The following is a 26,942-nucleotide window of genomic DNA, read 5'->3' as shown; positions in this document are numbered from 1 at the left end:
AGGCAAGTATGTATTGCAAGGCTATTTAAACAGTAGACAATACTTTTCAATATATTAGCATAAAATAAAGAAATCTAAAGTAATGTTTTTTTCTAGGAAGAAAATCCTTTAAACTGTAAGATAAACAAGACAAATAACAAAAATATATAAAGAGTAAATAAATGTGTACAAACAGAACACAAGAGTTTAAACATTATTTATTAAAACATAGCACAAACATACATGCTTAAACAAATATTTTTTAAAATTAAAACTTTGGCTTGGTTTTCTGAATTAGTACATTGTATTTTGTTATGAATTTAAAAAATAAATAAACAACATAACTTAAATCAAATCTAAATAATGGTTATCCAACGGATCTGATAGCAATCATTTTAAAATAAAGCATCACAAAATATACCTCTTGGTCCAGTATTTATAACAGAAATAAAAGAGACAAAAAAAAAAAGCAAGCACTAAAGACAAATCCGAAAAAAAAATATTTTATTTTTATTAAAATGTTCTAGCTTCAGCATGAAAAAAAAAAGTCCATTATAAGTTAGGTAATCTAATTGTTTCCTTTCTTTGATAATCCCATAAATGTCCTAGCACTGCTAAATCATTAGTAATAGTTCAAGAAAGCAGGAGTTAGCGTCATACAAGTTAATACTGATTGTATCATTTGTATTAGCACATCTATTTCACTAAATAATGCTTAAATAATTAGTACAAGTATAATCTTTAAAACAAAATCTGTTCCTAAGTTGTTGAGTCTGAAAATAGTGGAATAATAACAGATTTAGTCATCATTAAAGAAACAAAGCATGAATTAAAAGTTGTTTTGTTTTTGTGCTTGCAAACTACTAGAAGGCAAATAGGATACGGAAGATCAGATGCTATTTAGTAAACACTTCATTGATAAACACTCAACACTGAAATGGTCATGCATTAGAGCTCCACATAGACTGTCACCATTTTCTATATCTCTACTATATACACAAAAGTCTATCAAAATGTTAATTACATTTCAGAGTTATTTGAGAACAAAAATGTATCTGAGATGATTGCAAATGTTAATTTCACAGTCAATAGTAACTGTGATAGTAAAATACTCTTGCCATAAATATCACTCAAACAGCGATCAAATGCTGGTGGACCAAAATAAAAAAAACAACAAGTGTGACATTTTATAAAGCAAACATTAGTTAGCCATTGCCAGATAGGAACAAAGATTATTGACTGACTGACAAATACACATGCATGTGTGTGTGGTACTATGTACATTAGTTAGCCATTGCCAGATAGGAACAAAGATGACTGACTGACTGACTGACAAATACACATGCATGTGTGTGTGGTACTATGTACATGTAAAAAGTTAATAAGTTATTCATGAAAATTGTATCACAAAATTAATATTCATAATTTTTAATAGTATCAATTATTGTTAATCCAGATGCCAGGAGCCACCGGTAATTCTTTTTTCTCTTTTTTAAAAAAGCTACATCTTCACTTGTGTTGGCACCATACAAGTTATGCAAATTATAGTCTAACAGGGCAATTCGTAATGAACAGTAAGTCAAAAACCTATTCAAGAAGCAATATCACCTTTTACTTTTACCCACAGCTTTTTAATTTGACAGATTGGTCTACAAAAAAAAAACACCTAAAGATTAGTAATTAATGTGCATTTCTCATTGTAGACCATTATTCTGTAATGAAAGCATCAATAATGAGGAACTAGCTTGACTTGGACATAGTATTTTGGATTGTTGAATGGTCTAGGTCCTATTGGAGGTTTAGGCTAGGATGTAATAATGTTCAATTCTGAAGTGAAAGCACTTGAAAAATGTTTACACAGGAAGGCAAGTATGTATTGCAAGGACCTATATCAGGTCCTTAGAAATGCAATTTTTGAAAATTCTGTATCTTTAACAGAAAATGAGCCCTAGCAAACTGTTTTAATATCAGTTTTGATGATGGTTTATCACTACATTTTGAAATTGCTAGCCATGTCAATCTTTTTTTCAATTTTATAACCCAGTTTTGCAATCTGTCTACCTGGCGCTATGCTATATAGGACTATCCCTGGCGCTATGCTCTATAGGACTATCTTAGGTCATTTGATCTTAAAACATGTCCATACTATCTAAGCTTTCTTGTTCTGACATGCTTATCTAATTGTATACGGATTTTATTGTGTTTATAATTCTTTGGAAATCATTTTGTTGTATGTTTAGTATATGTAATGTATGATATGTCTTTGAATATCTTAAGTTATTGTCCATACTATACAGAAAAAATGACATGACCAACCACCACATTAAAGTTTAAAAAAAAAAAATCTAAATTTAAAAATGAATGTTATAAACTAGTATGGCAGCATGCTTAAATCATTAGCAATACAAAAAGGTTACACTCCATTATATACAATAGCCAAAAAAAAAAAAAAACAACAAAAAAAATTAAATAATTGTTCATAAATATATTTTTAAAAAAATTCATACCCTGTTTAACACTGATTAAACAATTTAAAAAACAGGACTGGCATGACTTTGGTTGAGTAAAATGAGTATTACTAGAAACTTTGAACAATTCAGGCAAAAATACCATAGAAATGCTTGAGTAAAAGGCTGGGTACAACACAATGAGAAACAGAAGTCAACAACTTTCAAGCATTTGCACTTTTCCCACATTTTTTAAATAAGAATTCCTGAAAAAAAATTGATTTTACAAGACCTGTGAACACAAAAGTATTTTTTTAATGCCTCATTATAGTAACAGTAAACAATGAATGGGTATATGTTTATCATAAATTATAATAGCTGAACAGAGCAGCTAACTTCTTTTCCTAGACAGGGTTAACTATAATTTGCTTTGAATCAGAACCACAATACAACAACCTAATATGATCCTAATTTGAGGCTAGTCGTATGTAAAACATTTTACAATTATGAAGATAACACTTTGCTTAGGTCAATCTGAATTCTTTTTTTTTTCAAAACAATAAAATGAATAAAATATTACTAGGACATTAAGCTGAAAAAAAACTGAAAAATATATTACAATTACATTTTTTAAGAAACTGTATTCATTAAATATTTTTGTTCGGTGGAAAAAAAAAGTATGTGTTGTAAAATAAAAAAATAATAAAACTTCACATCACATTCATAAATTAAAGATAGATCTTTGCAAAAGAAAGCAACAAACTACAATGTGTATAGATTTATGAATATCATAAAACTGGGAAATAAGGGGCCATAAATACTGTTATAAAATAAATATTTATATAGATGAATAAATACAATTAAGAGGGTAATTATTTATCTTAATAAATGACTAGTAAAACTCAAGGGTCACTAGAGTATTACAAATAAAATTCAGATCTTTGTAAAAGAAAATAACAAGAGAAATAAAAAAAACAAGCTTAGCTAAAACAAAACTAACAAATTGAGTATTTCATTATCAATAACATTCATTGGGAAACATTTCTGATTTAACCAGCAATATACTTCAAGTAAAGTATACATTGCTAAGTGTGTCAATCTTTGTGTGTGGGGCAGGAAGGGAGGGAAAAAAAAAGTGAACAATCATTTACATTCAAGTGATCTGCACCTGTAATTATCCTGTTTAGTGTTTGTGATTATTTTATTTATAATGCTGATTGTTGAAATAATGGCAAAATATAACCCCATATTACATAATAATTATCTTCCTAACTCATAAACAAATTAAATCTCATTCTAGACTGATATTAATTCTGCTTTTTTTTTTAAAATAGAACATTGTGTCAATCTTTGTGTGTGGGGCAGGAAGGGAGGGAAAAAAAAAGTGAACAATCATTTACATTCAAGTGATCTGCACCTGTAATTATCCTGTTTAGTGTTTGTGATTATTTTATTTATAATGCTGATTGTTGAAATAATGGCAAAATATAACCCCATATTACATAATAATTATCTTCCTAACTCATAAACAAATTAAATCTCATTCTAGACTTGATATTAATTCTGCTTTTTTTTTAAAATAGAATATATCTCCCTATTATAGTTAAATTTTCTCTACACTTATTAATATAATTATGTGTAAAAAATAAGTTTGTAAAAAAAAATTTGCCATTAAAATTGTAATCTGCTGCATCTTTTCAGCTGTTGAAACAACAATTAAAAATGTGTATTAGATAACAATGTGGAACAGGAATGTATTTCTCTACTATAAATAGTCCTTAAGTGTTACAGACATAGAAAAAAAAAACAACTACACTCCAGTCATAATCTAATTCACTGTAGTCATATTTTTTAAAGACCAGAAATAAATAAGCACAATGACATCTACATATATTAAACAGACCGGGTTTCATGTTCAGTTTCTGCAGATGCCAATAATGTAAAATTAGCTTGGATCTATGTGAAGACAACTTTTTAGTAAATGGCCATGACCCATATGCTTTAGAATTTCCACTGCCTCTTTGTGGGACTAAGAAAAAGGAAAAAAAAAAGTTTAAACTATTTATCATTCTTTTACTTAAATGTACAAATGTGTCAAGAACAATATTTACCTCTTCATCATCTGGGGTTCGAACTTTAAATTCAGTAGCCTTTTGTAAGTACTCGATAGCCTTTTCTTTATTGTGAAGTTTCAAGTGTGTTTTGCCTATCATCAGCAGATTTGTGCACATAAAATTTTCTTGAACTAAAGTTTAAAAAAATATTTCTATTTATTTGTAAGTTACATAAAGGAAATAGACATATTTTGCAAAAAAAAATAATTCTGTTTCAAATTTCAATAACATTGCATTATATATAGAAGGATTTATAGTGGTACTGTACAGTACATATTGATTCTTGTAAAAATTACATAAGTTTTAAAGTTTAAAAATTTAGAACTGCGTACAACTGGTTTTGTAAGGGGTTGTTCATAAGGTCAAAAATCTATAAGACTGAAGAAAAAAAGAACATTATTTCACACATTTTTATTTACATTGGAGAGGAGGAAGAGTCAGAAGCATAGCCTCTAGAGTAGAATGAGGAAATATCATATTTAGAACCCAACACCACACCATTTAAAAATCTTTCATACAGATGATACCCAATCATTAACAAAAGAGAGTTATAGTTGAAAGTTCCTGATTGATCCAGGATAGAATTTGATAACTTTTTATTTTAATCTACTAATAGTTTTTGTAAAATTGCTTTTAATTTCTTTAAATGAAGATGTTCAATAAAATGCATTCTCTTTCTCATAAAATGCCTCCAACAGTGGCATAGCTAGTGTGGGGGTGGGATTTGAAAATCCACCCGGATTTGAGTGATTTTTACATTAAAAATTAAATATTACTCAAAGTACAGGGGCCCCCAAAGAGGGAAAATGTATAATAAAAAAACATTAATACATGTAGATCTAAAAACAACAACAGGAAACAACAAACTTACTTTTCTCTGCTTTCATGAACCATTCTAAAGCCTAAAATTAAATGAAAAAAAAAAAATACAAAAAGGTTGTAAAAAAGAAAGGCTCAGTTCTAAATAGAAGCAGTAGTGAACCAAAGGGAGGATGGGTGGGGCAGCCACTGGGGTGCAGAGACATGAGCTCCAAATGGGTATCAAAATACTACATAAAATATCACATATTTCTGTTACTAGCTTTATTTAATTTACATTATGAACAAGTTTCATTACTTCTTACTGGTGAATTTTTTTTCTACAAATATGAATTATATACACAATTGGGAAATAAGAAGGGGGAGGGGTGCAGACAGGCATTGACACCACTGAATAGAAGGTGAATTTCAGAAAAAAATGAGTACATATTTTGTTTCAATAAATAAAGTTCTTGTTTCTATGTTTCCTCTATGTCTAAGTTAAGTGTTAACACAACAATTTAACAATGTATATTATTTATACCTACTTCATCATAGGTTGTTTCTGGAAGAGCTGCAAAAAATGTTGCAGCTATTTTTCTCTGGTACCATGGTCGCTCTGCTAATGCAAAACACCAATATCCAATAGAGTGAAGAGAAATGACATCGTCTGGGTCAAGTTCAAGGGCTTTCTGTACAGAAGGATAAATGTAAATCTTTCACAGAAGACACAATCCTTAAGCATAAGGTAACAGTACTATTAACAAAATTGAGCTACACAAATATATGTAGGCTAATTATGAAATATTTAGTCATGTTGCTAGTTCTTTTTAGAAATACATTATTTTCTAAATATAAGTTTGAAAGGGTATGCCTTATTAATAAGTTCTGAATGACAACACTTAACAAGCTGGTTATTCATCCAAAAGGCACAAAGAAAAGTAATCAGGTAAGAACATAACAGTGACTGGGTTTGCTGCTCTAAACATTTATTAGGGACCCCAAAATGGGGTTTTGTTCAGACTGTCTGTCCATCTGTCAAAAACTATGAAAGATATTGAAAATCTGATCTCATATACTTTTCAAAAATATTTATTATAAATTGTATAAAAATAGCGGTGGCTATATGAAGTAAGGAAGGTGTTTATTTTGTATATTGTTATGAAAGCAGTAATGAAAGCAGACTATGAAAATCGGGGTCTACTCGTTTAGCAACATATTCATAGCTGATAGAAAATATTGTGAAAATAGGTTTACTTGATTTATTAAAAGATTTTGTTCTTTTTGTTCTTCATTAGAGATAAATTTAGGTTTGGTTTTTTTTTTAACTTTTAGGGCTGTCTTATGGGAGAGACATTTAACATAAGCTACAGTCACTAACGTGATCTAAGAAATATTCATACCAAATTTATCAAGATTGGTTAAACGGTTTTCATTTCTATAAGTACATTATATACATACATATGGGGTGTGCTAACTAAGTGGTTGAACGCTTGGCTTCCAAACCTGGAGTCCTGGATTCGAATCTGCGATCTTGAATTTTTAGGGCACTTTTAAGTTCACACAACTCTGATGAGTACATGACTTTAGTTGGGGAAAGTAAAGGTGGTTGGTGGTCATGCTGGCCACATGACACACTGCTCATTGGCCAAAAAAAGAGATGATCTAAAGATCATCTGCCCTATAGATCACAAGGTCTGAAAGAGGACCTTTATACATACATATATACTCCTTGCATTGTACTTTATATATATGACTTCTTCCAGAGGCATGGGATGAGAGATTGACTGTTCACTAGCCTATTTGTTCATGGGTCTATAGAACATACATTGGATGATCATTTAATCACATTCTTTAGGTCAGGCTCACACTGGACCATATCTTCGTAACAATCAGTTCCTTGAATACTTATGGTTAGTAACAATGTAATTATAGTAACAACGTCAGCTGGCCAAGCATTACAATCATGTCGTTAACACTTATACAGCAGATGTGACCCATCAGTGGACCCTTCAGGAGCTGCATCTGAGCTTGTGTGAAAACACAAAACTTTCTTTTTAATTGTGTTATTAAGGACCAGTATCTTAGGAAAAGCTCTAAGACGTTTCAAGAAAATTCTAGTAATAATAAAATACATAATATTACTACAACCTGGATGCTTTTATTTGTATTTTTTAACTTTCTCAGAATTTTATTGCAAAGAATTAATCTAATGGAATTTTGTTTAATTTTTTTTTTTAAAGTGTAACTAGTTTTAAATTTGTTCTAACATTTCAAAGGCAACTTTTTCTTCAACAATTTCATACAAATGTAGACCATTTACACTTACATCAAAATGTTCTCTAACTTTAAACGCAGACTGTATTTTATGTTTCACTCCTATTCCTTCAGTTGTAAAATATAATAAGGCAGCATACCACTGTGCAAAGGGAAAAAAAGATCATTACTAAACACAATAAATTGAGACAGTATGTAAAATACTTTAAATATTTCAACTGCTAATTACTGGGGTGGTTTACTAGTAAAGGAAAATGTTATCATTTATTTAAATTTATATTGTTTGAGGTTCTAAATTTAATTTACAAGTACCCTGTGGCAGTGAGCACTGTTGGGGTTTAACTCTAGAGCCTTCTCTGCATATGAAAATGCTTCCAGCATAATATTGTGACGTTTATGCTTGTCCTTTTCATACTTGGCTTTATCATGTGTCACTCTTGCCAATCGCCACAGTATTTCATCATTTTCTATCTCTGTATAAATGTTTATTTTAAAAGAACATTACAAAAGAGCATACATCAGTGCTTTTCAAATATTCTTTGCGAGTTATCCTTTTGCAAGATCATTTAAACATCAGATGTCTATCAACATAGCAGAAAAGTCTTGTTTCCCCCCTGGGATGAGCTCCCTTTCTTTCAAAAGAGACAGCATAGAAAAGGTAACACATTAATTCGACCACAACCAAAAGGAGCTCAAGGAATTGGTAAACTCATTACCCCAACAACCAACAGGTCAGAGTCTATAAGAATCCTCTAAAAAAATTCAATATGAATGGAGGAGCTGGCATACTAATTGAATGGCTCAATGGAGAAAGACTAGAGAAGTCAATTGTAACTGGCAATCAACAGCCACAGAGCATAAAGGTGAGCACTTGAACCAGCAACTACCACACAAGTAAACTACCCAAATATTCCAAAAGTCAAATTGTCTTCCTAACCAATGCCAAAAACTGTCCTTCAAAGCCTGAAAAACTCAGATACATAAAGCAACTCAGGACAGCTCTTGTTAACCTCAACAACAACAGCAAGGAAACTGTTTGTCAATGGATACCCAAAACATTTTGAAATAGAAGACAATGAAAAAAAAAGAAATTTTGGCCAAAGATGGGAGAATGAACCAACAAATGAAAATTCCTCTCTACCCGGAAAAAATGAAGAAAATAATAGAAAATAATAGAGAGTAGAATAGCAGAAAAATTACCCAGCTATCACTCCTATTTCAAGAAAAGCGATGCCTATTAAAACCTGTCCCAGATGAAACAACAAATGAGACAACATATGTTCTGGAAGCTAAAAATTTGGACTAGCAAAACTAGCCCTTGTGGGGCATCAAGAGAGAATGCTGATCATGTCCTAAATAGCTGCATACTCTACAGAGAACCCAAACAGGATACTGGCCCTAAAACCTTCCAATAAAAAAAAATATTTGGAGAACCTCCTGATATGAAAATTCATCTTCTCAGATGTAGGATTACTTGTCTGATTACTTCACAAAATGAGAACAAAGAAGAAGATACACATCTTGCTGTGATTACAGAGAAATTAATCGTGAAATTTTTTTAAAACAAAAATTTCAAAGTAATAATAAAATTTCAAAAATCAAATTTTTCAAGTTCCTAGCAAAATAAATAATCATCAAAACATACAAGCAACAATTAAATTAATTTTTTTTTTCTTTTTCATTTGTGTTTCTACAAATAAACCTAAATTTAAAAAAAAAATCATAACCATACAAACACAACTAAAGTACTAAACTGGATACAATTAAAGTTCATAATAATTATTACAGGATTAAAAAAAAATAAATTTTGGCCTAGAGAATACATTTAAATGTTGCATTTTAAAAAGGATTACTTAATGTTACCTTTGTAAGCTGTTAAATAATTATATAGATCATTTATTTTATATGTCTGGTAGAGTTCATCTGCTTTCTCTGTTACATCCAGCATGGTATAATGACTTTGCTGAATGCAGTTCTTTTCAACAGGTTGTGTCACACAAGTGTCTAAAGGGAAAGAAAGAAACAAATATATAATAATTTGATGTTGTAATATCTTATTTGCAGCATTCAAAAATTTAATATAAAACTATTATAAAAAGCAAGTGTAAACAAAGTCGCTCCTAAGCAGTGGGGCGCGTTAGCTGAGTGGTTAAGCGCTTGGCTTCTGAACCTGGGGTCCTGGGTTCGAATCTCGATGAAGACTGGGATTTTGAATCTCGGGATTTTTAGAGTGCCCTTGGGTCCACCCAATTCTAATGGGTACCTGACTTTAGTTGGTGGTTGGTCGTCGTGCTGGCCACATGACACCCTGCTTGTTAACCGTTGACCACAGAAACAGATGACCTTAACATCATCTGCCCCATAGATTGCAAGGTCTGAAAGGGGAACTTCTCCTAAACAGTATGTCCACACAAGCCAACATCAGTGTGAAGGTTGGGCTTGTTAGTTTGACTGGACTTGAGCACAATGAATGTCATCTGCCACATCAAGTCTATTTCTGCATTTTTGGAAGAAGGCGCAACACAATCTCAAACAGAATGAGAAATGACAAGATATGCTAATTCTTGATCAAGATTTGTGTGACAAATGGGAGAGAAATCCTTTTTTGTGGCATCGCTATTAATGAGTTCAATAACTCTTGACTGTTGATGGATTTCTGATGTTACTGGAATTACAAAAGATGTCAGGTTGATTTGGAAAGTAAGATGAAATTTCACCAGTATGCATGAGCAAATGTATCTGTTTGTCATCTTCCTCAAAGAAAGCAGATAATGTTGGCAACATGTATATATTATTTCAATCCTAATTTTGTTAGCCAAGACTAAGGTTATTTGTAGGATCGGATCTCTTCAGAAAAATTGAAGCATGATGCATTTGATCCTAGCAGTGTTAAATTTAACTCATTCAAGATAGCAAAGATGTCAACCAGGAAGTTATTTTCTGTAGTTCACTTTTATTGCTGGCATGAGATATGTCTAAACTGCTCATATATAAAAAAGAACAGACTACGATGGGTAGGTCACCTTGAAAGAATGTCAGATAACAGAGGAGAGAAAATCGTATACAGGCAAAACCAAAAGGCAGACCCTGAATGCGATGGATTGATGATGTGGAAGCAGATCTGCAACAGTTTGGGGTTAGGGCATGGAGATGAAAGGCCCAGTAGAGATCTGAATGGAAGGATGTGTTGAAGAAGGCCAGAACCCTCCATGGGCTGTAGCGCCACTGGGATGGATGGATGCTCACATATTGCGAAATCGCAATTCAGTGCTGAGACTTAGCTCCTATAATGGTCTCAATCAAACTCATTATAAAGCTAAAAAGCTATCAATTTTTTTAAACACTGGCTTTCACAAAATTGACTGAAACAATGTTTTTCATTACTTCTTGTAATTCTTGTGGCAGTGTCTTTGTTGCTAATATTCATACAATGAGTTTTAGAGGCATCTTACCCAGTCGCCACACACTGTGGAGCAACAAAAGTTCTCCAAGAAAAACAAGATTTTCCAGAAATTTCCTTTTTTTTTCACTCTGTCTGCTACAATTTTTTATACATGTTATTTCTCCCACACATAATATCGGATCAAGTTGAAATTTTGCACATTATTTCTTGTACCTGATAAAACAAATATCAATAAAAAAAATTAAATAAAAAAAAATATTAATGTATTAATTATTTTGTTTGGGTTTGAACTAGGGAAAGAAATAGTACTTAGCAGATGTGGTGGTATAATTTGAATTGTGTACAGAATTAGGTTGTTGCTTAAAGTTACAACTAACAATATTTTCATGAGCACTTTGCTGGCACAATGATGAGTGGATTGGCTTGAGCCCTCAAGTTCGAATCAAGTCATACAACTTTTATAAAATACATTTAAAAATCGCACAGTAAAATACAGACCATATTTCAAAAAAGAAGATGATTGCATCCTACACGTGTCCTTAGGGCAATCTAGTCATGAATGTTAATCAATGACTTTAACTCTGCCATACCCATTACATAGCACTAGGAAAGAAGGAGTACTTGTACAACTTTGTCCTAGCATATATGGAACAGGAACTCTACATCACTCTAATTCAATGGCTCAGGAGCTATAATCTAGCTAAGATATAGACTCTAGATTAGGTCTAGATTCTAGTTATACTAGTAGATCTATAGACAGTATATAGTTGAGTATAGACATAGATGATAATGATATATCTTAACTTATCTAGACTCTTTATCTATCATAACAGATCCTAACTACTTAAATTAATAATATTATTGTATATATATAGATCAAGACTATATACTACTTTAAAAAGTTAAATTAAAAAACTTTTATAGAATCTAAGATTCTACTTTGTCTTAGTATAATTTTTTTATACTCAAACTATACACACACTATACTTCACTATAGATCATGAGCATAGCCAGAATTTTTTTTTTTGGGCCCCCTCCTGCCAAATTATAAATATATATTATAGGCTATACATATATGTGTGTGTGTGTCTGTGTAGATAATTAATCTTCATTACATTCTAACCCTTCATTCTTTTGCCATAGAATCTAAAGGTTCTTCCAGGAGTTGAGGAGATAGTGGAAAAATTGTTAACTCCCCGCCGCCAAATCCCCCCTGGCTACACCCATGCTATAGTGCCTATATATAGACATAGATTAAAGACACTAAAAGAATAGATCTAGTTTCTATCAAATTAACTTAAGTAGATTTCTTAAATTTCTAGTTGATTTACCTTTCAGTTTCAGCCTTACACTCAACTGTAACTTACAGTCCTTACTTAACTTCTTAAGTCTTAACCTTAGTTAGCCTTAGTTATTTATTAGGCTAATAGGCTTATATAATATAAATTAAATTATAACCTACTACTATTAGTATTCTATCTAGACTTAGGTTAGAGTATTTATAAGTAATCTATACTCTCTAAATAGACGTCTAGAATCTAGACAAGATCTTATTCTTATCCAAATTAAATCACAACATAATGTCTATAATGATAGTAATAATAAATAAGTCTTAACATCATAATCAATGATATAATAAAAAAAAATTAATGATATTAATTATTAAATCTAATTATTATAAGTTCCGGTTTTCTGACTGACAGTGACTCAATGAATGATTGATATGAAAGTGGATCTAGATGATACTAGATCTAGATTCTAGTCTTACTTTTTACTATACTAGTCATTACTAGTGTAATCTGATATAATCTAGTCTAGACTTATTAGACTAGCTTTTAAGTTCTATATTAAGATTAAATTAGACTAGATCTACTCATCTAGATTCTAGTTGACCGATGCGGTATTAAGTATTAATGAAGGAAAGTCCATGATAGACAGCTAGATCTATCTCTAAATAAGGTCTAGAGTCTGTATTCTAGACGTACTCCAAAAATAGATCTAGTATGGGACAATCATGTTTTTCCTATGACCTCATTATTGTTGTTGCCAAACACAAAACTTGTAATGTAGACTAAAGTACAATTTTAGGATAGTCTTTTACAAGTATCGTGTTGCAATTTAAACAGTAGATCTAGATTTGTGTTGCCACAAAGCCCACAATTTAAACTTTTAACAATCAACATCTCCATGAACATGTACAAAGCATAAAATAAAGGGTAATGAATTTAGAATCAAATTTTATTATATAAACTCTTCCGTTTGTATCACAAACTAATTTCAATATAGAGAATTTATGAGAGTTTATGACTTAAAACTTATTTTAAAATCAATGGGTAACAAACTAACGGTACCTGATAATAAGATTAACTGCCACTCATTGAGATATTGCTAAAATTGTAGCTAAATTTTTTTAATTAGTTGGCAATTTAACAGTGACAATCCCCCCCCCCTCCCCTAATTCATGCGCTTATTATATAGGAATATCTAGAAAAATGCCGAATTCCGGCGAAGGTACACTAATGTACTTTACCTATTATCCCTAAGTCTGATATTATGGACCGTTGGGTCACCACGCAAGATTTGTTGAATGTCTTTCTCCATTCCTCTGTCTTAAATTTTGCCTTAGTAAAAAATATACTGTAGTCGACCTATAGGCTATAAAAGTAAAGTTATTATACCCTTTCAGACCATGCGGTCTAAAGGGTAGATGTTCCTTTGACCAACGGATAAAAATTAAGCAGGGTGCCATATTATGTGGCCAGCACAACGACCAACAACCAGAATGGGCGTAGCCAGGATTTTTTTCGGGGTGGGGGGATTTCCCGCCCCCTTGCCATATAAAGGGCCTACATACACATAGATCTATATGTATGTGTGTGTACGTAATTAATATTTATTATATTCCGACCCTTCATTCTTCCGGAAGACGTTTATTGTACCCTAGAATAGGTTCTTCATGAGGTTAGTGGAAAGACAGTAGACACCCCGCCTTTGCCAGCCAGGGAGTCCGGAGCGGATCCCCGGCACCAATCACTATTTCCGGTATTTAAACAAAAATGCATTATTCTGAGGTATCTACAGTACATTATCCTGCTATTAAAAAAAAATACTTCAAAAACCAAATCTGCTATTCACTGCACTTTATTAATGGGGCCCAGCGACTGGTAGAAATTTGTAACCCTTCTTGGCTACGCTCATGGAAATTGGTGACTGAAGTCTGCTTTAGGGCTTTAGAGGAAGTAGCTATTTAGAATATTGTAACCATAGTCTATGATGTTAACATATTTATGCAAATAGTTTTAGACTTTTTTGTAAAAAATGTTTTTAAAAAATGTATATTTCTAAATTAAGTACTCTCTGTCATACTAGCAAGTTAATGGCAATGTCTTTGATTCCGGATTAAGGATGAGTGAAATATGTTTCATATTATGACTATTCAGACTCAGTTGCGACCTGCATATTTTTCCGCATCTCGTGCAGACAAAGCCGTTGTCCGCTGGCGGTCTATTTAAGTTTCCTGTCAGTCCCCTGCGCCTGTCTATCCCGCATCCTTTGTGAGAGCTATTTACATTTTTTTTTTTAAAGAGAACACAATCTATTTTGTATGCATATAAGTCGAATATAATTTAAAACAACAATTAATATGTAGCGTTTCATATTATACGTGAAGTGTAAAGCACTAGCAACTACAAAAAGGAATATGTACATTTGTGTAGACTTTAAATAAGAGACTGGTTCTTTACTAAACAATTAAATCAATTAGATAACATCAGTTAGGCAGGTTCACATTTAACTATATCTTCATAATTATCAGTTCATTGAATACATATGAATATTAACAATGTAATAATAATAACATTAATAAATCTCCACATCATGTGGTATCAATACAACAGTATCGGTAACACTTTCACACGAGCACGTCTCGTTTTGTATCCACGGATAAATTTGTACCTAGTTGTTGATAGTTTGTAGTTCATAGTTTCTGATATTCTTTCTGAAAATATTGAAACCTGCCCTTTTACCTGCCTTACTGGACCACTTCTGGGCCGATTTTGAGTAGGCCTATGTGTTTCCAAACAAACGGTCTTTGTAACCTTGTTAGCGGCCCCCGTAAGGGGAAAAAGCCGCTATTAGGTTTGTGCAAAATGTCCGTCTGTCCGTCTGTCCGTCTGTCCGTCTGTCACACTCAGATCTCGAAAACTAGAAGAGATATGAAAAATATTATTTCATCATTAATTCCGGCTTGAAAAGTTTAGGTGCAACGGCTACTTTTGGTTTTCTAAAAGCAAACCGTTTAATTTATAAAATTAATTATGCAAGCGATTTTTTCATAAAAATACACCAATTCTAAAACAATTACGTAAATGTAAGGGAGGCAATGTTACAATATGCTAACAACGATAGACAATCTTTGTGTATTTTTAGTATCACTAAGTCAAATATATTTTAAAAATGTACAGGAAATGTTTACAACAAATATAAATAATAGTTAAAGACGTTTTTTTCTGGTCAACTAGCTGCTAAAATTAAAAGAAAACATTTCTGTTTGTTTATAAAGGCTAATAATGCACTTTGTATGTAAATATCACGCATATTTTTTTAAATGGACTTTTTATGCAGCGATTTTCGTGCAGTAGCGTAACGTCGCAACATGATCAGGTGCTAAACCAACTCCTTAAACTTTTTTAAAAAATCAGATTTTATTTTTTTTTGTTTAGTGCCCCCATCCGAATAAAAGAAGCTTATTTTTGTGCGTTTTGTCTGTTGGTCGGTCTGTCCGTCACGATTAGATTTAAAAAACTAGAACTCTAAAAGCTATTGAAAATCTGATTTACCCTTTAATGTTCCTCCCATAACATCTCAATAGTTTTAAGTATCTAATAATTGATTGTTCCGGATTTTTTTGTGCAAAACTAATCAACGCCAACAAATGTTTGTTTGCTCTTCTAACTTATATTACATTCAATTTCCATGCTTAAACATTGCAAAAACACATTATCAATAATATGTTGTTCCGTATTTTATGTAAATAGCATATTAATGCTAAATCAAAATCTTTATACTGACTTATATTTCATTAAGTGTAAAAATGTTCCGGATATTGTTTTATAAAACATGAATTATGCCTAATGATTGTTTGAAATCGCATAAGGCTTTTAAAAAAAGTAATTTACTAGAATTGATTACTGAAAATTACTTTTTAGACATTTAATTTTCTTGTAAAACATAACATAGAAGTTTTGTAATCGATAAAGAAAGTTCCGGATTTTGTTTCTTACAAATCGTCGCCAGAAATTTCCGAATTTATTTAAAAATCTACTAACGCCAAATAATTGTTTGAACTCCCTCTTCTAATTAATAAACAAATAATCTTCTCATTTACGAAATAATGTTTTTACGGATTTTTATGAAAAATATTTTAACTCACTACTCTCTTACAGTACATTTAACTTTCTACCTAAAACATTAAAAAATCTAATTATCGTAAATATTATGTTCCGATTTTTAAGGAAAACAGAATCCAAACACCAAAGTAAGGTATGAAAATCTCTCCACGTGGCTGTAGTACATTTAATTTTTATACGAGACTATCCAAAAAATTTAATTAACGGTATTACATTTATCTGAAATTCTCTTTTTCTTTTACTATTTATACAAACATCCGGAACAATCTATTATATAAACTTTTCAATTGTGTTCCTACCTAAAAATTATTGCGATGTTTTGAAACGTAAAATAAAGGTTAATCAATTTTTAATAACTTTTAGTTGTTTTTTTTATATCAAGATAACGGACAGACCGACTGACAGACAAAACGCAAAAACAATGTGGCTTTGATCCTTTTTAAATAATATCTATTAGAACTCAGTGCACCAATGTCTATGAACCCTCGTTAAATATCACGTGTAAATAAAGACATTTTTTTTTATGGTACCGGTACTAGCCTATTGTGAGGTAATGGAATTTTTTTTTTCTTTGACGTCATATGAATGGACTCTTTAAATGTAATGTTAAAAGAACGCACTCGGTGCACCAATGTCTATGAACACTCGAGAAATGGCTCGTGTTGATAAAGGTGATTTTTAGTCTAGCTAGGCCTTGTGACGTAGTGTTTTTTTTTCCTTTGACGTCATATGGAATGAATTCTTTAAAAGAAATGCTAAAAGAACGCACTCGGTGCACCAATGTCTATGAACACTCGATAAAAGGCTCGTAATGATGAAGGCGATTTTTATTCTAGCTAGGCCGTGTGACGTAGTGTTTTTTTTTCCTTTGACGTCATATGGAATGAATTCTTTAAATGAAATGCTTAAAGAACGCACTCGGTGCACCAAAGTCTATGAACACTCGATAAATGGCTCTTATAGATGAAGGCGATTTTTAGTCTAGCTAGGCCGTGTGACGTAGTGTTTTTTTTTCCCTCTGACGTTATATGGAATAAATTCTTCAAACGAAATGAAAAAAGAACTCGGCATAGTAATGTTTATTAAGCCTCGTTATGTGACTCGCGTTTAAAAAAGGAATGATATCTTGATTTAGATCTAATCTAGATTTTTTAAACTAGATCTAGATTTTTATTACAGTATATCTAGATCTGGATTTATATTCTAATTAAAATTATTTTAGAGTCTAGATCTAGAATTTCTAGATCTAGTTTAGACTAAAATAGACTAGATTAAGATGTAGAATTTCAATTTCTAAACTTAAAGTGTAAAAAAAGTGTAGATTTTCATTTCCAAACGTTTTGATCAATATTGTAATGTTTTAATATACTAAAACTAATCTATTTTTTTTTATTAAATTCAAATTTAAATTTACGGCAAATGAATCTTTGAAACATTATTACTTTTGACCATCGGATGGCTGCCTGGTAGTGCGGTTTGCGCGCTGGACTGTCGTTCAGATTTATGGATGGCCCAGGGTTCAAACCCTGCCCGCTCCCATCCCCCGTCGTCCTGCGGGAGGTTTGGACTAGGAAGTAATTATCTTCAACTCTGAAGGAACATCCGAAACGTGTAAAACATTTTACATCAAAATTAAATCACCTCTTGAATATTATTTGCGAATATGCAGATCCGACAGGGATCCGACTTCGACGGGGGCCGCCTCTGAGTTTGTGTAACACAAACTCTCTTTGTAATCTTGTTTTTTTTTTTAAATTTATCTATACTCATATTTCTATATTGTCATTGCAGAATTAACATATAAGCTATATATATATGCCTATATGGCCTACCAAAAAATCCAGTTGGTAACTTTCAGCTAAATCTTATTAATCTTAGCTATTTTTCTTTTAATTTATTGTTTTACTATAAAATATATATAGGTCTAATTAAATGTAAGCCCTAATTTAGTGTTTCTTTTGAAAAGTAGGCTAATTAACGAAATATTATTAACATAATACCCCAATTGCTTATATATATATATATATATATATATATATATATATAGTTACTGAAGTATTTGTCTACAGTCTATATACTGTCTACAGCATGGGCGTAGCCATGATTTTTTTTCGGGGGGGGGGGATATATCCCCCGGGCGAAAAAAAAATTATATCTATTTATGTGTGTGTCTGTGCGCACAAAATCTTTATTACATTCTGACCCTTCATTCTTTCGGAAGACGTTTATTGTGCCCTATAATAGGTTCTTCCATGAGTTAGTGGAAAAATTGTAGATTCTTCGCCATAACTAGCAAAGGGGTCTGGGGGAGCGCTAGGAGCTCCCCCAGCGCGGGGCGAAGCCCCGCCGCCAAGCACTATTTCTGGTATTGAAAGCCAACAAAATGCATATTCTGAGGTATCTACACTGCATTTTCCTGCTATTAAAAAGTTTTATTTCAAAAACCTAATGTAATATTCTTACTGACTTAGACCCTCCCACGCTGTTCCGAGCATTTGACGTCAAGCTGTTTCCATAAAAATCTGTCACTGGTAATGTCTGAAGCCTCTTCCCACCTACTATGAGGACCTCCATGAATGAGTGACGTCAAGTTGTACTAGGATATCATTGCAACTCTTCTTATGCTTAATTCTTTTTGTCGGAGAACATGTCCCGCAAACCTCATGCGTCGTTCTCTCACAATCTTACTAAGGGGTCGACTCCCAGTTCGGCATAGGATTTCCTTGATTTAGACCCGATCTCTATAACTGACTCCTAAAATCTGTCTTAGCCATCTTTGTTGAGCTACATTTAGTGTTTTTCGATTTCGGTAGATGACTATTCACTGCAGTTTATTAATGGAGCCCTGCCACTGGTAAAAATGTGTAACCTCTCTTGAATACGCTCTTGGAATTAAATGACTGTAGTTTGCTTTAGATTTTATATCGAAAAGAGAAGTTTTAACGTCAAATTCTTCTGTTAGGGGTTTTCTACCTCAAAATGCTCTGTAGGGGGATCTTAAACTCAAAACCATCTGGAGGGGTTTTAAACTTTAAAAAAAAGCCATCTGTAGAAGAAGGGTTTAAAGTCAAAACCCCCGATTGGCTTGGTTACGCTCAAATAATTTTAGTGTGTAATTTGCTTTTTTTTTTATATTGAAGATATATTTTTAGCACCAAACCCCTCTGAATGGGGGTTTAAACTCAAAACCCCTTTCGGCAACGTTCATAGCATTTTGAGTGCGTAATTTGCTTTTTTTCTTACACTAAAGATGTATTTAAATTTATCCTCAAACCCCACTGGAGGAGAGTTTAAACTCAAAACCCCTTTGACTACACTCATAACATTTTTAGTGTATAATTTGCTTTGTTTTTATTATTAAAGAGGTATTTTTTACCTTCAAACCCCGCTGAAATGGGGTTTAAACTCAAGACTGAGTCAAAACCCATTTAGCTACGCTCATAACATTTTGAGTGAGTAATTAGCTGCTTTTTTTATATTAAAGAGGGGGTTTATCGTAAATTTTAGACGGGGTTTTAAAATCAAAATCTCCCTTAACTGTGTTCTTGGAATTAGGGGATTTTCGTTTGCATTTTTTTTGTTTTGTTTTATAGTAGAGGGGGAGTTAACTGCAAAAAACCCAGGTAGAGGGTTTAAAACTCAAAACCCCTGGTAGGGGGTTTTAAACTCAAACCCACTAGTAGTTTTTTTTTTAACTCGAACCCCTCTGGTAGGGGTTTTAAAGTCGAACCCCCCTGGTAGGGGTTTTTAAACTCGAACCGCCCTGGTACGGGGTTTTAAAGTCAAAACCCCCTGGTAGGGGGTTTTAAACTGTGCTGGGGCAAGTGATGGTTTAGTATTAAAATCTCACCTAAAATAAACAAAATCAAAGCAAAAAATCAGTCACTAAATTCCGACTCCCCCCCCCTTGGGGGGGGGGGGTTGAACCCCAACCCCCCCCCCTGGCTACGCCCATGGTCTACAGCATCCTTGGAAGAATCTATAATACGTAGTTTGCAATAATGATTTGAGAAGTAAAATAAAAATATTACAAACTTAGTGCTAATTTGGGAAAATAAATCATTAACTTACATTTGGTAGCGAAATTCAATTTTTGTTTGTCCAGATATACATTGGCAAGAACTAAACACGGGTTTACCAGTCGAGACATCAAAATATTGGCCATTTCCATCGACAATGAGAAAGCGAATGACCCGGTCATTAGGACTGCAACTTGCATCTTTCATGGTTCCTGCTGAGAATCAACCTCTTGAGATTTAAGCCATGGCCCAAAATAGAATACGTTGTTCACTCGGCGCACTGAGAGATCGAAAATTAATTATTTTTGCTTCCATGTTCCCCTGATGGCTTATAGCTCTATAATTTATTTAATTTAATTAGTCTACCTATTTGAACAGTCGAATTCCGTAAAAAAATGTAGTGCTTAAATTTTGATAGGCCTACATTGCTAAGATTGCTTAATAATATCAGGTGACCGAGCCTCGCTCGGATGAATAATTTGTTAAGGAAGGATATATGCCCGAAGTCATTTTGGGAATATTGTTGAAATTACGAAAATGAACGATCGGCTAAAGACTATCAATCCGAAGAGTTGCTTTTTCGTTCTGTCAGTTCTCAATGTAATTGTACATGGCGATTAGAATAGAAAGTCCCCCCCCCTCCCCCAACAGTAGGCCTATAGAAAACCACAGCTCAAGTCTTAACGTTTTACATTGCTTCTTTCGCGTAAAACTATTGGGCTATTATAGGCTTGGAAGAAAGTCTTTGCTGTGTAACTTCTAAAATGATTACTTTCTGACATTTAATATTGCAATTAATATATTCATTATGGCTCTGAGACATGGGCACTATACAGAAAACAACTAAGACTTCTTGAGTGCTTTCACCAAAGATGCTTGCGCTCCATCATGGACATACGGTGGCAGGACCGCACTACAAACAGCGATGTCCTTGCCAACGCCGGTATGGACAGTATAGAGGGACTTCTTATGGTCCAACAGTTGTACTGGGTAGGGCACGTTTCCCGTATGGGAGACGAACGTATGCCAAAGGCAGTCTTTTTTTTTTTTGTGAGCTAAAAGGTGGTCGACGTAACAGAGACGCCCCACGGAAACGCTTTAAAGACCAGCTTAGGCGTCAACTTTCCTTGGCTGACATAGAAGAGAGCACCTGGTTCTATGCGGCCTCCGAACGAGACAGCTGGAGGTAACTCACGAAGGCCGCGGAAAACACATTTGAGACCAAAAGAAAATCTGATGCCGAGGACAAACGCAGACGGCGAAAAGAAAATCTAAATCGACCACCTGCGGACAATGGTTATGCTTGCCCTGGATGTGGTAAAATATGTAGATCACAGCTGGGGCTGCGCAGTCACTGGAAATACACTTTTGAAGTAGAATAAACTATATCACAGAGTATCTTGTAGAGTAAACTATGTCAGGGAGTATCTTGTAAACTATGTCACGGAGTATCTTCTAGAGTAAACTATGTCATGGAGTATCTTGTAGAATAAACTATGTCACAGAGTATCTTGTAGAGTAAACTATGTCACGGAGTATCTTGTAGAGTAAACTATGTCACGGAGTATCTTCTAGAGTAAACTATGTCACTGAGTATCTTCTAGAGTAAACTATGTCACGGAGTATCTTGTAGAGTAAACTGTCAGGGAGTATCTTGTAGAGTAAACGATGTCACAGAGTATCTTGTAGAATAAACTATGTAACAGAGTATCTTGTAGAGTAAACTATGTCACAGAGTATCTTGTAGAGTAAACTATGTCACGGAGTATCTTGTAAACTATGTCATTGAGTATCTTCTAGAGTAAACTATGTCACGGAGTATCTTGTAGAGTAAACGATGTCACAGAGTATCTTGTAGAATAAACTATGCCACAGATTATCTTGTAGAGTAAACTACGTCACAGAGTATCTTGTAGAGTAAACTATGCCACAGAGTATCTCGTAGGATAAACTACTGGTATGTCACAATGATTAACGTAGATGACTTTTATTTTTCCATAAATTTACTCCAAACACAGATTTGTGTATTCTAGTACTGAACGCCATTCCTGACATAGTTTGTCAGTTTCAGAAAGTTGATTGCGCCCCTTTCATATCCTCCTCCTTCCCCAGTAGTTTCAACAACAAAAACTCTTGTACTACGTTGTAACTGAATCCAAGAAAGGCTTCAGGAGTCAACCCTGTAGAAAAATCAGGAGCTGGTGAACCTTAGGCATTTTGTTGCACACAATTGAATTCATTGTGTAATATTATTCTATTTTGTTTAAATCTGGGTGAGACTTAACTTCAATTAGATCAACCCGATAGCAAGAATTTAAATGAGAAAATACCTTATTCTAATTATTTTAAACATTTCTTTTGTTGTAAGATAGCAGCCTCTGGGTTCATTATTAAGCACAATGTCAAGACGAGTTTATAATCATCGGGCATAAGCATTTTTTTTTTTCAATGGCGAAATGTGTCATTATTTCAGACAAAAATGAATTGCACTGAAGCCTTAATTGTTTAATATGATAAATTCACGTGTGTTTTCAACGATCACTCAACAAAACGTTTTATCAGCTTTTAAGACGACATCTAGTCAAGTGATTCTTTCCTAGTAGTTGTATATGGTTACATGATGGTTACATATTCGAGCTTTTTACGTATTACAGTTGTAGAAATTAAGCATAGGCCTATACCGGTAGGCCTACACCAAGACAGTCGTAATTAAATAAACTTTACACTTTAAAGAGCAAGACTAAATTATTCAGATGACTGCCAAATAGAAATAATATTTCGAGAAATTAATGCTAATATTAAACTAATTTTAATCAATATTTCACACATTGCCTAAAGCAGTTATAGCCATTCTATAGAATTACTAGGCATATTCTATACAATGCCTAGAAAAGTAGGAAATCAAGAATTAATTTCGTATTTTGCCTTGGCGTTTTTAGGCATTCTATGGAATACCGGATTTCGCACTTTGTAAGTAACACATAAAATACATAGGCCTATTTACCCCCACCCCCCAAACTCGTAAAAAAGAAAAACACATATTGATCCTTAAATGGGAATTAGAAAAACATGTTTTGTATTTTTTGGTTTAGGGCCAAAATCATTTATGTCTTGTTGAAAGATGTCTCTCCACGTGTTATTGTTTGGTAGCTATAAATAGTCTACTAGATCTTAATGAAATATTTCATGTTGTTCACAACTCTCTTCATCAAATCTTACAGTTTTAATGTACATTTCATTTACAAAACAATTCACTCTGCTATTGTTTACATTTTAAAACATGTCTGCTAGACATATTGTTGTGCACGATCCAGAGATTTATTATTAGAGCTATATGTAGAAAAAGCCTATATATGATATACATTGCCCTCATCAAGAAGGTGTCATGGTTAAATGTAGAGGACAGTAGTTCTCCCATTACTCCGATGGACCTCTAAATTGCTATTACAACTTTAAAGGCAACCTTTTTTTTTTATTTTGGATTTTTTAAAACTATGTAACTAATAAGTAAAGTTAGATTTGTCAACGTAAATGCTGTCCCCACCTCACCAAAACTAGAATGGTGGTACTTGTAGAATTGGAGACGTGGTGGCTGAGCAGCGCTTGGCTTCCGAACTGGGGATTCCGGGTTCGAATCCTAATAGGTAGCCTTACTAAGCCTACCTGACATTAGTTGGGGAAAAGTAAAGGCGGTTGTTCGTTGTGCTGGCCACATGACACCCTCGTTAGCCGTGGGTCACAGATAGATGCCCCATAGATCGCAAGGCCTGAAAAGGGAACTTTACTTTTTTTTTTACTTGTAGGCCTATAATTGCTCCAAAATAAGAAAATAAGGGTTGCAGTACTCTTCTGACACAAGATGCCTTAAACGTTTAACCCATTGATGGTCACAATTTATATATACATATATATATATATATATATATATATATATATATATAACTTCATGAGTTCTTTCACTTAATTGCTTACAACGTAAGGCGCACTAAACTGTTACTAAAGGAACGAGTAGTGCTGCAGACGGCACGGCAGTGTTAGTCTGGCTAAACAGCAGGACACTTCTATAATCTTCTTAGTTCAACGCCAAAGTAGGCAATGTGCGATGCTAGCGAAGGCTCTGACCTTTGGTGTGGCACAAAAATTGTTCGGATGGTTATAGCAAGCTTATAAGCTAAACCTTTATTATGAATTGTGGTTGTAGTCCTTGTTTTACTTCGGAAAAACACTTTAGACCTAATTAACTACCATATTTCCTACCAGGCTACCACAATGGTTTCTTTTTCTACATCATATATTTAACTTTCAGATTTTTTTTTAAAGCGCATGTATTAAACTATAGGCCTTATAGAATAAAAATTGGGGAACGACATATAGATTATATAGATCCTGTTATATCTCGTACTGTATTCATAAAACGTAATGTCTTACATGCTGATAGTAAACATTGCCTGACATCTTGAAATTTTCCATACTCTTTTAGTGGGGCTAAAACTGGGAGATTGAAACAATATGAATATTTATAAGTAGGCGAAGGATCATCGTTTGTAAATAATAAGACTTTAGGTGACCATACGATCGATCCTTGTGCTGCCCATGTACTAAATGACGCTTTCTAAACCGTTCACGTAAAGTTTTTAAAAGTACTCTGCGAATGTATCGATACAGCAGAACTGCCTGCTATGGAAACTCGTTATCTTTGGTGCCTGCAGTGGAGACACTAGTAAAATTATTTCCTAGTTTCTTGTCTTAAGAACAAGGCTTAAATTCCCCCAAAGACAGAAGTCACTTTGAAAACCCGTGTGCTGAATTGTGGCTGAGTGACAGATAGTCAGAGCTCTTGTTATCTCCAGCCATTGAGGAATATAGTGACATAGTTTACAAGATACTCCATGACAGTTTAGTCTACAAGATACTCCTTGACATGGTTTACTCTAAAAGATACTCCATGACATAGTTAACTCTAGAAGATACTCCGTGATATAGTTTACTCTACAAGATACTCCCTCACATAGTTTACTCTATAAGATACTCAGTGACATAGTTTACTCAAGATACTCCATGACATAGTTTACGGTGCGGTACTCTAAAAGGTAGTCCATGACAGAGTTTAGTCTATGAGATACTCAGAGACATAGTTTAGTTTAAAAGACACTCCGTGACATAGTTTACTCTACAATATACTCTGTGATATATACTTTATACGATATTTGTACAAACTGTAATCACAATCAAGATTGTAAAAAAAGGTGGCCTGCCTAGGGCAAAGAAGCTTAATGATGAAAGGCTGGCTGACGTACGAGAGCGCTTCAGTGTACTACTCGAGGCTGATTTCCGAAAGCCCCAGGACGATGATCCAATGAGTAACTGGAGCCAGCTAAAAACGATACTTCAGGACGTGACGGCCAAAGTCGTGGGATACTGCAGTAAACCCAACAGAGGCTGGTTTGATGAGAACAATACCGCAATTCAAGAACTGTTAAAGAATAAGCACAACTACCATCGCTCTGTTCTTGCGAACCCTAATGACAACGCAGCCAGAACTCTCTATAAAGCTTCTTGCCACACTGCAGTCAAAGGTCAGGGAACTAAAAAATAATTAGTGGCTTGAGCTGTCCGTAAACATGCAGAGACATGCTGATTCTGGTGACACATGCTTTCTATAAGTCCCTTTGATGTGCCTATGGCCCAACTTACCAGACTACAGCGCCGCTAAGATCATCCGATGGTTCTACCTTATTAACTTACAAGGCGGACATACTAAATCGATGGACAGAACACTACAGTATCCTGTTGGGTGATAAAAGGCACGTATCGGAGGAATCGCTGGCAAATGTCCCTCGGTAAATTATGAGAGAGGAGCTCGACGACCCACCGACATTTGAGGAAATTGAGACATCAATATCTAAACTAAAAAAAATACAAGGCATCTGGCTCTGATGGACTTCCCGCTGAAATATTTAAAATGGGTGGTGTCGCCCTAACCGAGAGGCTAACAGACTTGTTCGCCCTATGCTGGGAGAAGTGCGTGGTCCCACCAGAACTTCGAGATTCCGTAATCGTATCCCTATACAAAAAGGGAGACAAGTCTAACTGCTCCAACCATCGAGGCATTACACTTCTGTCAGAAGCAGGAAAGATCTTTGCTCGAGTGTTGCTCGACCGACTAACCCACTCTTTAGTGGACGAGGTCTTATCTGAAAGCCAATGTGGTTTCAGAGCCGGTAGAGGTAGGCCTACATCTCACATGATATTTGTTCTGCGACAATTACAAGAAAAGTGCAAAGCGCAGAACCTAAACCTATACGCTGCCTTTGTGGACCTCACCAAGGCTTTCGACACGGTCACTCGCGATGGTTTGTGGAGGTTTTGGCCAGGCTGGGATGCCCACCTACGTTCCTATTCATTCTCAAGCAGTTTCACGTGGGACAAAAAGGCCAGATCAGACACAATGGTGACCTGTCTGATCACTTCCCAATAGAAAATGGCGTGAAGCAGGG

The 26,942-nt window shown here is 33.9% G+C and overlaps 2 protein-coding genes across 5 annotated transcripts in view; one reads left to right on the top strand and one right to left on the bottom strand.

Moving 5' to 3' along the window:
- Window positions 1–739: 739 nt before the first annotated feature.
- On the bottom strand, window positions 740–13,026 carry LOC106069378 (regulator of microtubule dynamics protein 1-like). 4 transcript variants are annotated; one of them, XM_056035358.1, is made up of 8 exons: window positions 13,004–13,026; window positions 9,479–9,619; window positions 7,928–8,088; window positions 7,668–7,757; window positions 5,887–6,030; window positions 5,412–5,442; window positions 4,538–4,671; window positions 740–4,455 (listed from the first exon to the last, which is right to left on the bottom strand). In XM_056035358.1, the coding sequence occupies exons 2-8, from the start codon at window positions 9,561–9,563 to the stop codon at window positions 4,372–4,374; spliced, it is 729 nt and encodes a 242-aa protein (XP_055891333.1). In that variant the 5' UTR covers window positions 9,564–9,619; window positions 13,004–13,026; the 3' UTR covers window positions 740–4,371. The 4 variants fall into 4 exon arrangements, with proteins under 4 accessions (XP_055891333.1, XP_013084489.2, XP_055891332.1 ...); XM_013229035.2 differs by lacking the exon at window positions 13,004–13,026 and adding an exon at window positions 12,350–12,995; XM_056035357.1 differs by lacking the exon at window positions 13,004–13,026 and adding an exon at window positions 12,787–12,995.
- An 82-nt stretch (window positions 13,027–13,108) lies between these two features.
- LOC106069388 (kelch-like protein 9) overlaps window positions 13,109–26,942 on the top strand; it is a 40,105-nt gene continuing 26,271 nt past the window's right edge. Inside the window, exon 1 of the mRNA XM_056035346.1 lies at window positions 13,109–13,234. The gene's annotated coding sequence lies outside the window, so the exon portion shown is untranslated. The remainder of the gene's footprint in view (window positions 13,235–26,942) is intronic.

The sequence above is a fragment of the Biomphalaria glabrata genome, chromosome 7 (assembly GCF_947242115.1).
Source record: "Biomphalaria glabrata chromosome 7, xgBioGlab47.1, whole genome shotgun sequence".
NCBI classification, from domain to species: Eukaryota; Metazoa; Mollusca; class Gastropoda; family Planorbidae; genus Biomphalaria; species Biomphalaria glabrata.
This window is presented reverse-complemented; position numbering and strand designations above follow the sequence as displayed.